We start from the raw sequence: 12,737 nt of genomic DNA, 5'->3' as shown, positions 1-12,737 counted from the left end.
TATGAAGAGGGAGGGCATTCCTGGCCAGGGGCAGGATGTGGACAAGATCTCTTAAAGAATCTCTTAAATTCAGAGCTTAAATGCAAACACACACTTTGTTCGGCCAACCAGTATCCTTTTGAAATTCTCAAGTTGGAGAGAAACCAGAGGGAAAATTTGGATTCAAGGACAAAAGAAATTCAGGGTGTGTTCTGGGCCTCCGAAGTAGCAGCAGGGTTTCCCCTCTGCTCCAACAGCTCCGTGGGGAAGACCTGAGGAAAGAGTTTGGAGAAAAAGTGAGGGGGCTGGGTCAGCTCATGGGATTTTACCGACGTGAGCAGGAGTAACCGGTGAAGACCTCTAAGGTGGGGGGCTGGACTGGAGTCTGTGGGGTGTCCACCTGCAGAGACCCCGAGACCACCCAGGTGCCAAAAAAAAAAAAAGGTCCCGGCAAGAGTGAGGGAGGGCCATAGCTGGTCAAAGCAGAATAATAATAATAATTATAGTGATGGCATTTGTTAAGCACTTACTATGTGCAAAGCACTGTTCTAAGCCCTGGGGGGGGATACAAGGTGATCAGGTTGTCCTACGTGGGGCTCACAGTCTTAATCCCCATTTTACAGATGAGGTAACTGAGGTGCAGAGAAGTTAAGTGACTTGCCCAAGGTCACACAGCAGACACGTGGTGGAGCCAGGATTCGAACGCACAACCTCTGACTCCAACCCAGAGCTTTCCAAAGCAAGGGGCTGCAGCCAGGGTCCCCTCATCCGCACGCTCTTGCCCTGCACTGAGGATGCAGGGGATGCAGGGGCCACTCCCCGATTCCGGCTGGCTCCAGAGAGTTCGAGAAGCAGGGTGGCCTAGTGGATAGAGTATGGGCCTGGGTTCTAGTCCTGCCCCTGCCACTTGTGTGCTGTGTGACCTAGGGCAAGTCACTTCACTTCTCCGTTCTCAATTCCCTCAACAGCAAAATGGGGATTAAAACTGTGAGTCCCCTGTGGGACAGGGACTGTGCTCTACCTGATTACCTTGTATCCACCCCAATGCCTGGCAGAGAGTAAGCACTTAAAACAAATACCATTTTAAAAAAAGAGAGGCTGCCCAGGCCCTCTCAACACTCTCTCAGCTCTAGCTTCCATCGGGGCCGGGGCTGGTTTTCCAGAGCCCAAACCACAGACCTCCTCAGATCCAGCAGGAGAGAGAGGGAGAGGGAAAGGGAAAGGGAAAAGGAGAGGGAGAGGGACAGGCTGCATCCAAAAAGCCCAATTCCCAGGATGCCACCTTGCCTCTTCCTAAAACTAGTCTGCCTCTCTCATTCTAACCAAGTCACCCGGGGCCCTCCCCTCACACTTCACATCTTTCGCTCCCACCGGCACTTGGGCAACAGGCAGGTGAGCCTGGCCCCGAGGGTCCTGCTTGACGGACAGGGCGACCCGGGAGGGATCCGATGATTAGAAGAGGCCTGCCAGGCCACCCCGAGCCGGGGGAGGGTCCAGACTTCCCATCTCCAGGGTCTGTTCTCAGGTTAACAGGCGGCACTTCTTACCGGGCCCTACCGATCGGGGAAAACAGACAACACCTCTGTCATTCCTGGTGATAAGGTGAAAGGCCGAAGAGACATCATGACCTCCAGGGACTTCTTGAAAGATAATTTCTTTAGGAAAATTACTCTCATTTATTTTTAAAAAGTGGTCAGGAGGGAAGGGGCTCGTGGGGTCAGGCCATCTGCTAGGGGAGGTCCCGAACCGTGAGCTCGCTTCCACCTGGCCGCGGCCCCCCTGCCATCAGCTGGGGAGGGGGCGGCAGTCCAAATCGAGGACTACGTGATCCACGTGGGGCGCGTAGGACTTCACCGGCTCAATGTGGAGGATCCGGGTCCTCCACGGCTTCCCGTGCAGCTGTTCCAGCAGGATCCCAATCTGGGCTTCTGTGGTCTCTGCCCACCTCCGCCATTCCGGCTTCGGGGCCGCCGTCGTCGCCGGGGCCTCTCTCCCGCGATCCCCGGCAGAGCGGGGCTCCTCTCCCCCAGCGGGGAGTCCCTGGGGTGGCTGCGGGGGCCCCTCCGCCCCGGGGCCAAGGGGCTGGGGGGCCGGGAACGTCTCCACGTTGTGGTGGATGTGCAGGACGCCCCCACGGTCCCGCCGCAGCGCCCGGCAGGCGACGGGCCAGCCCTCCTGGCAGCTGGGGATCAGCCCCAGGTTCACCCTGTCGGCCCGGTCCTCCAGGTCCAGCTGGGACGGGAGAAGACAGTGTGAGCACAGAAAAACAGGAGCGGAAGCAGCGACAGCAACAAAAGCGAGGCAAAGGTGGCACCACCAGCCCAGGGCCCGGCGGGAGGACAATGGGGCTCGACAACCTCTTCTCCAAAAGCTGCTGCTCTGAAAGGGCTCTCTCCAGTCCCCCTGCCTAATGAGGACAAGCCAACGCCTCCCTTCCCGAGGGCTCGGCCTGCTCCCCCATTACCCCCACCATGCTTCAACTGGTCAGCCATCCCCTTCAAGGATATTTCTTACTCTATTTATTTATTTATTTATTTTGCTTGTACATATCTATCCTATTTTATTTTGTTAGTATGTTTGGTTTTGTTCTCTGTCTCCCCCTTTTAGACTGTGAGCCCACTGTTGGGTAGGGACTGTCGCTATATGTTGCCAATTTGTACTTCCCAAGCGCTCAGTACAGTGCTCTGCACATAGTAAGCGCTCAATAAATACGATTGATGATGATGATGATGACAATGGCTCTGGTGCCGTACTGCGGAAAAATGACGTTCGACTCTCCTTCCGTTTCCTTTCCCGCCCTCACCGTGCTTCACCTGGTCAACCATCCCCTTCAAGGCCACAGTGGCTTTGGTGCTGTATTCCGGAAAAATTACGTTCGATTCCCCTTCCGTTTCCTTTCCCGCCCTAACCCCCAGTCACCTTAAAAGGCCCTCACCTCCCTCCACCCTGATCTCTGGGTGGAACCGAGACCCGGAGCGCGATGCCGCAGTGACGGGGAGGCCCGGCTCTCCCGCCGGAGAGCCCCCCGGGCAGAGCCTCCGCCACTCACCTTCCTGTTGTCCCCGGGGTGGATCTGGCAGCGGTCGGCCACCCCGTTCAGCTCCAGGTTCCTCCTCAGAGCCGCCACGGCGTGCGGGTTCCACTCACAGGCGTGGACGAAGGCCGCGCCGGCGTGAACCAGGAACGGCAGGGTGAAGTAGCCGATCCCTGCAGGCGGGAGCGACCCGGGAAACTGAGATCTCCGCTCCCACAACGTACTTACATGGTCCTTTCCCAAGCCTCTGCTACAGTGCTCTGTGCGCAACGAGTGCTCAGTAAACACCACTGATTAATAATAATAATAATAGTGTAATCCTTCTTACTCCCGGGCCCATGAGAGAAGCGGCGTGGCTCAGTGGAAAGGGCAGGGGCTTTGGAGTCAAAGGTCATGGGTTCAAATTCTGGCTCTGCCAACTGTCAGCTGTGTGACTTTGGGCAAGTCACTTAACTTCTCTGTGCCTCAGTTACCTCATCTGTAAAATGGGGATTAAGACCGTGAGCCCCTGTGGGACAATCTGATCACCTCGCAACCTCCCCAGCGTTGAGAACAGTGCTTCGCACATAGTAAGTGCTTAATAAATGCCATTATTATTGTCTATCCACTAGGCTGCAACTGCTTCAGCTGATTGAGGGAGTCCCCCTGCTCCTTCTATTTGTAAACCATTGTTGTCTGTCTCCCCCATTAGATTGTAAGATCCTTGAGGGCAGGACACATGTCTGTGGTACTCCCCTTAGTGCTTAGGACAGTGTTTTGCACATGGCAGGCACGTGATAAATACCAACGATTGACTGACTATAAAGACTTTGGCCTCAAACAGGGAAAGCGAATCTGGCCTTCTTCTTCAAGCTACCGATCACAACCACCCTCTAGGTTTACTGGTCCATTGCAACCTGTATATATGCTTGTACATATTTATTACTCTGTTTATTTATTTTACTTGTACATATTTATTCTATTTATTAAATTTTGTTAATATGTTTTGTTTTGTTGTCTGTCTCCCCCTTCTAGACTGTGAGCCCACTGTCGGGTAGGGACCGTCTCTAGATGTTGCCAACTTGGACTTCCCAAGTGCTTAGTACAGTGCTCTGCACACAGTAAGTGTTCAATAGATACGACAATGAATGAATGAATTTAGCCTTTCGGTCTTCACTCCAAGCACCTATAAATATGTATATATGTTTATATGTTTCCCCCTTTTAGACTGTGAGCCCACTGTTGGGCAAGGACTGTCTCTATATGTTGCCAATTTGTACTTCCCAAGCGCTTAGTACAGTGCTCTGCACACAGTAAGTGCTCAATAAATACGATTGATGATGATGATATGTTTGTACATATTTATTACTCTATTTATTTTACTTGTCCATATTTTATTTATTTTATTTTCTTAATATGTTTTGTTTTGTTGTCTGTCTCCCCCCTTCTAGACTGTGAGCCCGCTGTTGGGTAGGGACTGTCTCTAGATGTTGCCAACTTGGACTTCCCAAGAGCTTAGTACAGTGCTCTGCACACAGTAACCGCTCAATAAATACGATCGAATGAATGAACCCCGGTCCAGAGCTCCCCTTCTGGAAGGAGCAGGGCCCGGGGATGCTTTCTCCAGCTGCGATAGCCCTCAACACCCCTTAGTCTCTCAGAGTCTACAGGACTCCACCTCTTATTCCAGCCAGGGAATTTCAGTCAGGAGAGGAGGAGGGATCATCACCACCCTGCAGTTATGCTTTCCAAAAACGGAGACCCGACGAGACTCGTCTCTTTGAGCCCGCGATGGCAAACTAGGAACTGGGGACCCCTCCCAGGGGTCCCCTTAGGCCATCTCCCCTGAAAAGGAGGCAGCGTGGCCCAGTGGAAAGAACACAAGGAGTTGAGAGGCCTGGGTTGGAGACTCGGCTCTGCCACCGGCCTGCTGGATGTATGACCTCGGGCGAGTCACTAAATCTCGCTCGGCCTCAGTGCCCTCACCTGTAAAACAGGGATAAGACCGACCGTGAGCCTAACGTGGGACGGGGACCGTGTCCAACCCCAAAACCTTGGGTCTAACCGAGTGCTTGGCACGTCGTAAGCGCCGACCGCACGGCGTTAGTAGCGATGAAAGGAGGTGTCACCTGCGTAGAGATCCACCAGCACTTCCCCCGTGCAGGGCAACGATGCCACCCGCAGCTTCTCCGTGACGTTCCCGGGGCAGAACATGCACTGGGTTACATCGAACGTATACCTGGGGCCAGGGGACACCATGGCGTCACTTACGCCACCCGCCAGGCCCGGACCGCAGGATCGGGCGAGGGAGAAGAGGCAACCTGCCACCCATCGTCCCCGACCTACACGGAGCAGGGGAGCCCCCCTTAGACTGAGGGGCACGCCGGGAAACTCGCCTTGAGGTCACGAGCCTCGCGCCCGTCCCGCCGTCTCCACCCCCGTTGGCTCTCTGCCTACCTGATTCCATTGTCCACGTGCTCCACCCAGCCATCGTCCCCCAGCAGCAGCGTCACTCTGGGGGCTCGGGTTCCGCCCGGGGCCACGCGCCCTCGCTTCGCTACACGCCGGACCCCCAAAGCAGAAGCCACCGTCTCCCAGAGCTCCGGACCTGTCGGAGAAAGTGCCCGGAGGAGAACGCGGATGGGGACGTGTAGATATCTATGATTTTATTTATCCATTTCGATGGTATTGCCACTTGCCTACTTGTTTTGTCGCCTGTCTCCCCCTTCTAGACTGTGAGTCCGTCGTCGGGTAGGGACTGTATCTGTTGCCGAATTGTACTTTCCAAGCGCTTGGTACAGTGCTCTGCACACAGTAAGCGCTCAATAAATACGACTGAGTGAATGAATGAACGGGGACGGGTCCGGACGGCGGCTGAAGCGTCCCGGACGAGCCCCCTGCCCTCCCCGCCAGGTTTCCTTCTCTTACCCAGCTCCTCCCAAAGCGGGGCTCGGAAGCAGTCCTCGCTCACCAGCAGCAGATCGCCGTGTCGCTGCCAAGAACGGGGCAGGTCTCGCTCCAGACCGGCGGACCAGGGGACTCCCCTGCCCTCCACCAAGCACCGAACCGCCCATCGCAGCTTCTGGGCGGGCGAGCAGAGTTGAGCCCTCTTTGAGAGAACAGGGTTCTGGGAAAGGGACAGGAAAAAAACTGCATGGGGCGGGCAGGAAAGAGGAAATGGAAAACGAGAGACTGGAGACCGGAATACGTCAGTCTGGTTGGGAGGCCAACGGCCCCCACTGCAAACGGCCCTCAAACACCAGAGCCCTCTCGGGGATGGGCATCCTGCTGCAGAGCCTGTCCGGCAGTGCGGCAGAAGTCAGCCGTGAGCGCAAAACTTAGAGTGATGTGCTCTCTTGGGGTGACATGCCCTCTAACTCCCCAGGCCCAACCCCTCCCCGGGGAAGCAATCCAATCGGCACTTCGATTAATGAGAAGTAGCACGGCCTAGGAGCCAGAAGGACCTGGGTTCTAATCCCGGCTCTGCTACTTGTCTGTGGTGTGACTGTGGGCAAGTCACTTCACGTCTCTGGGCTTCAGCTCCCTCATCTGTAAAAGAGGACGGCGAGCCCTAGGTGAGCTATGCGGGACAGGAACTGTGACCGACCTGATTAACTTGTATCTACACTAGGGCTCAGTAGGGTCTGGCACTTAGTAAGCGCTTAACAAATGCCATTAAAAAAACAAAAAACAGGCTGACCTGGATCCGGGCCAGCAAGCAGGTGCTCTCCGGAGCCACGTGCATCTTCAGCTCTTGTAGATGCTGCTCGGTGAAGGTCTCCCCAACCACAGGCAACGCCACGGTGTCCCCCGGCAACTTCTTCACCCGGTGCCTCTTATCTAGGAGCTGCTGCCTCTCCAGATACTCCCTGCAAGACCGAGGACGGATTACGTTGGACGGCTCTCTGAGGCCCCGGAGGCTGAGCTGATCACAAAATGTGCTGCTGAGGTTTTGCCTTAAGGAGCAAAGAAAGGGGAACGCCACCACCACCACCACCGCTCATCTCCTCTCCGTGCCTCATTCTCGCCTGTCCCGCCATCGACACCCGGCCCACGTCCTCCCCCGGGCCTGGAATGCCCCCAGTCCCTCTGCCCATCCGCCAAGCTAGCTCTCTTCCTCCCTTCAAGGCCCTACTGAGAGCTCACCTCCTTCAGGAAGCCTTCCCAGACTGAGCCCCTTCCTTCCTCTTCCCCTCCTCCCCCTCTCCATCCCCATCTTACCTCCTTCCCTTCCCCACAGCACCTGTATATATGTTTGTACATATTTATTACTCTATTTATTTTACTTGTACATATCTATTCTACTTTATTTTGTTAGTATGTTTGGTTTTGTTCTGTCTCCCCCTTTTAGACTGTGAGCCCGCTGTTGGGTAGGGACTGTCTCTATATGTTGCCAACTTGTACTTCCCAAGCGCTTAGTACAGTGCTCTGCACACAGTAAGCGCTCAATAAATACGATTGATTGATTGATTGATCACGCTCAGACCGGTCCGGATCCCTCTGCTCTCCCAATCTTTCCAAGAAGCCCGGCGGCACGGACTGCAGTAACTGGGTTCTGATTTCAAGTTTCACCAAGACCCCTCGATGCCCCTTGTCTCCTGGACCTTTTCGATCTTCCTTTGATCCCCCTACAATTCAAACTCCCCCCACAACCCATCATTCACCTTCTTTATGGAGGCTGAGATATTTCCCAGGTTCCCCCCATGTCTTCTACCATACCTGTACGGCTGGGTAAACCGAGTCTCTGTAACAATGGCAGATACCTCCATGGCCTTTCCATCCTTCGTTTCTCTTTTTCCGAGACCTGGAAGAAAAAAATCACTGTGATCGTGTTGAAGTGTGAGCTGGAAGAATGACCTTCTGCTAAGGTCCTCACCATCACTGCCATACCAACGGATCATTATTATTATTATGCTATTTGTTAAACGCCTACTATGTGTTATGTAATATTGTAAGCACTGGGGTAGACACAAGTAATTGGGTCAGACAAAAGCCTTGTCCCATATAGGACTCACAGTATAGGTAGGAGGGAGAACGGGTATTTAATCCCCATTTTAAAGTCAATGAAACCGAGGCACAGAGAAGTACAGTGACTTGTCCGGGGTCACACAGGAAGCAACTGGCAGAGCCGGGATCAGCAGCCAGGTGCCTGTACTCTTTCCACTAGACCACACTGCTTCTCGGCATTTGCGATAAATAATAACAATAATGGTCTTTGTTATTATACCACGGGCTTTTGAGGTCATGGGTTCGAAATCCCGGCTCCGCCAATTGTCAGCTGTGTGACATTGGGCAAGTCACTTCACTTCTCTGGGCCTCAGTCCCCTCATCTGTAAAATGGGGATGAAGACTGTGAGCCCCACGTGGGACAACTTGATCACCTTGTATCCCCCCCAGCGCTTAGAACAGTGTTCTGCACATAGTAAGTGCTTAACAAATGCCATCATTATTAAGTGACTTACCCAGGGTCACACAGCTGACAAGTGCTGGAGCCGGAATTTATAAGAATAATGATGGCATTTACTAAGCGCTTACTCTGTGCAAAGCACCGTTCTAAGCGCTGGGAAGATTACAAGGTGATCAGCTTGCCCCCCCCGGGGGGCTCCCAGTCTTCATCCCCATTTTACAGATGAGGTCACTGAGGCCCAGAGAAGTGAAATGACTTGCCCAAAGTCACATATTGACAAGTGGCAGAGCCAGGATTGGAACCCATGACCTCTAGACTCCACAACCCATTCGCTTTCCACTGAGCCACACTGCTTCTCTTCCAGATGAGGCAATAACTGAGGCCCAGAGGAGTGAAGTGACTTGCCCAAGGTCACACGGCTGACAAGTGGCGGAGCCTGGATTAGAACCCACGACTTTTCATTCATTCACTCATTCAATTGTATTTATTGAGCGCTTACTGTGTGCAGAGCACTGTACTAAGCGCTTGGGAAGTCCAAGTCGGCAACATCTAGAGACGGTCCCTACCCAACAGCAGGCTCACAGCCTAGAAGGGGGAGACGGACAACAAAACAAAACATATTAACAAAATAAAATAAATAGAATAAATATGTACAAGTAAAATAGAGTAATAAATCCACACAAACATATATACATATATACAGGGGCTGTGGGGAGGGGAAGGAGGTAAGGCGGGGGGATGGGGAGGGGGAGAGCCAACTTGAACTTCCCAAGCACTTAGTACAGTGCTCTGCACACAGTAAGCGCTCAATAAATACGATTGAATGAATGAAAGGAAGGAGAGGGCTCAGTCTGGGAAGGCCTCCTGGAGGAGGTGAGCACTCAGTAGGGCTTTGAAGGGAGGAATAAATAATAATAATGGTATTTATTAAGCGCTTACTATGTGCAAAGCACTCTTCTAAGCGCTGGGGGAAATACAAGGTGATCAGGTAAAATGTAAAATGGGGATTAAGACTGTGAGCCCCCCGGGGGACAACCTGATCACCTTGTAACCTCCCCAGCGCTTAGAGCAGTGCTTTGCACATAGTAAGCGCTTAATAAATGCCATTATTATTATTATCAAGTTGTGCCACGGGGGGCTCACTGTCTTCATTCCCATTTTCCAGATGAGGGAACTGAGGCCCAGAGAAGTGAAGTGACTTGCCCAAAGTCACCCAGCTGACAAGTGGCGGAGCGGGATTTGAACCCATGACCGGGCTCGGGCTCTTTCCATTGAGCCTCGCTGCTTCTCGTGAGCCCGCTGCTGGGTAGGGACCATCTCTACATGTTGTCGACTTGTCCTTCCCAAGCGCTTAGCCCATTCATTCATTCAGTCGTATTTATTGAGCGCTTACTGTGTGCAGAGCACTGTACTAAGCACTTGGAAAGTACAATTCAGCAATAAAGAGAGACAATCCCTGCCCACAACAGGCTCACAGTCTAAAAGGGGGGAGACAGACATTCGCTTATTCAATCGTATTTATTGAGTGCTTACTGTGCGCAGAGCACTGTACTAAGCGCTTGGGAAGTACAAGTTGGCAACATATAGAGATGGTCCCTACCCAACAGTGGGCTCACAGTCTACAAATCAAAACAAGTAAACAGGCATTGATAGAAATAAATAGAATTATAGATACGGACCTGTCAAAACAAGTGAACAGGCATTAATATAAATAGAATTATAGCTATGTACATATTATACACAAGTGCTGTTTGGCGGGGGGGTAGAGAAAGGGAGGGAGTGGGGACGATTGTTTCTATATGTTGCCAACTTGGCATTCATTCTTTCATTCAATCGTATTTATTGAGCGCCTACTGTGTGCAGAGCACTGTACTATCAATCAATCGTATTTATTGAGCACTTACTGTGTGCAGAGCACTGTACTAAGCGCTTGGGAAGTCCAAGATGGCAACATCTAGAGACGGTCCCTACCCAACAGCGGGCTCACAGTCTAGAAGGGGGAGACAGCCAACAAAACAACAAATATTAACAAAATGAAATAAATAGAATAGTAAATAGGTACAAGTAAAACAGAGTAATAAATCTGTACAAACATATCGTTAAGCGCTTAGTACAGTGCTCTGCACACAGTAAGCGCTCAATAAATACGATTGATTGATTGATTGATTGATTGACAGGTGCTGTGAGGAGGGGAAGGAGGAGAGGAAAAAGGGGGCTTAGTCTGGGAAGGCCTCCTGGAGGAGGTGAGCTCTCAGGAGGGCTTCCTGAGAGCTTGTCCTTCCCAATAACAATAATAATGGTATTTGTTAAGCGCTTACTATGCGCAAAGCACTGTTCTAAGCGCTGGGGCGGTACAAGGCGATCAGGTTGTCCCACGTGGGGCTCACAGTCTTCATCCCCATTTTCCAGATGAGGGAACCGAGGCCCAGAGAAGCGAAGAGACTTGCCCAAAGTCACCCAGCTGACAGCTGGTGGAGCCGGGATTTGAACCCATGACCTCGGACTGCAAAGCCCGGGCTCTTTCCACCGAGCCACGCTGCTTCCCAAGCGTTCAGTCCAGTGCTCTGCACACAGTAAGCGCTCAGTAAATGCGACTGAATGAATGGGCTAGGGTTTAGCGCGGTGCTGAGCGCTCAGTACAGAGGTCCGCACCCAGGAGGCGCTCAATAAGTAGCACTGGACGAAGGGTCCGTTTCCCTTACCAAGGGCGGAGCAGCCACCGCTCATCACAACGCCACGTGCCGGGCCACGGGAACGCGCACGGGACGCGCCTGCGCACAGCCGCCCTCTGCGCACGGCCCCGTACCTCCCCCATCCTCTGCGCACGGCCCCCTCCCCATCCTCTGCGCACGGCCCCCCGTTCTGACGGCTTTGACACCTGCCCACATTCATTCATTCATTCATTCATATTTATTGAACGCTTACTGTGTGCAGATAGCACTGTACGAAGCGCTTGGGAAGTACAAGTTGGCAGTAATAAGTATAAGTATATACATATTTACTACTCTATTTTACTTGTACATATCTATTCTATTTTGTTACTCAATCAATCAATCAATCGTATTTATTGAGCGCTTACTGTGTGCAGAGCACTGTACTAAGCGCTTGGGAAGTACAAATTGGCAACACATAGAGACAGTCCCTACCCAACAGTGGGCTCACAGTCTAAAAGGGGGAGACAGAGAACAGAACCAAACATACCAACAAAATAAAATAAATAGGATAGAAATGTACGAGTAAAATAAATAGAGTAATAAATATGTACAACCATATATATATATATACATATATATACATATATATACATACATATATACACATATACCTATATACAGGTGTATATATGTATATATTAATACACTATATATTATACTATACTATATTATACTATATTACTATACTATTACTATACTATAGTATACTATTACTATACTATATTATATACTATATTATACTATATACTATATATGTTGTACTATATTATACTATATATTATACTATATTATATACTATACTATAATATACTATATATTAATATATATTAATATTAATTATATTAAACGTATATATTAATACGTTTGGTTTTGTTCTCTGTCTCCCCCTTCTAGACTGTGAGCCCGCTGTAAGCCTGATCCCCTTCCTTCCTCTCCCCCTCGTCCCCCTCTCCATCCCGCCCATCTTAACTCCTTCCCTTCCTCACAGCACCTGTATATATGTATATGTTTGTGCATATTTATTACTCTATTTATTTAACTTGTATATATCTATTCTATTTATTTTATTTTCTTAGTATGTTTGGTTTTGCTCTCTGTCTCCCCCTTTTAGACTGTGAGCCCACTGTTGGGTAGGGACTGTCTCTAGATGTTGCCATCTTGTACTTCCCAAGCGCTTAGTACACTGCTCTGCACACAGTAAGCGCTCAATAAATACGATTGATTGTTGGGTAGGGACCGTCTCTCTATGTTGCCAACTTGGACTTCCCAAGCGCTTAGTACAGTGCTCTGAACACAGTAAGCGCTCAATAAATACGATTGATTGATTGATCGATTGATATACTTATACATATATAAGCATAAGTAATAATTCATTCATTCAATCGTATTTATTGAGCACTTACTGTGTGCTGAGTGTTCTCCATCTTGTGCCTACCAACGGTGACCCTTTATTTCGTGCAGGCCGAAAGCACTCCAGTGTTTGTAAAGTAACGTTAACCAAAGTGGCTCATTCATTCATTCATTCATTCAATCGTATTTATTGAGCACTTACTGTGTGCTGAGTCTTCTCCATCTTGTGCCTACCAACAGTGACCCTTTATTTTGTGCAATCAATCAATCAATC

At 50.7% G+C, this 12,737-nt stretch overlaps 1 protein-coding gene across 2 annotated transcripts; it reads right to left on the bottom strand.

Annotated features, from left to right (window-relative positions):
* Positions 1 to 1,620: 1,620 nt before the first annotated feature.
* TRMT12 (tRNA methyltransferase 12 homolog) lies at positions 1,621 to 12,737 on the bottom strand. 2 transcript variants are annotated; one of them, XM_038748097.1, is made up of 8 exons: positions 12,666 to 12,737; positions 7,712 to 7,796; positions 6,693 to 6,861; positions 5,921 to 6,119; positions 5,450 to 5,600; positions 5,122 to 5,231; positions 3,029 to 3,186; positions 1,621 to 2,211 (listed from the first exon to the last, which is right to left on the bottom strand). In XM_038748097.1, the coding sequence occupies exons 2-8, from the start codon at positions 7,759 to 7,761 to the stop codon at positions 1,765 to 1,767; spliced, it is 1,284 nt and encodes a 427-aa protein (XP_038604025.1). In that variant the 5' UTR covers positions 7,762 to 7,796; positions 12,666 to 12,737; the 3' UTR covers positions 1,621 to 1,764. The 2 variants fall into 2 exon arrangements, with proteins under 2 accessions (XP_038604025.1, XP_038604024.1); XM_038748096.1 differs by lacking the exon at positions 12,666 to 12,737 and adding an exon at positions 11,102 to 11,138.

The sequence above is a fragment of the Tachyglossus aculeatus genome, chromosome 6, assembly GCF_015852505.1.
Source record: "Tachyglossus aculeatus isolate mTacAcu1 chromosome 6, mTacAcu1.pri, whole genome shotgun sequence".
In the NCBI taxonomy this organism is placed as follows: domain Eukaryota; kingdom Metazoa; phylum Chordata; class Mammalia; order Monotremata; family Tachyglossidae; genus Tachyglossus; species Tachyglossus aculeatus.
The sequence above is the reverse complement of the archived record's forward strand: the minus strand, read 5'-3'. Positions and strand labels throughout refer to the sequence as shown.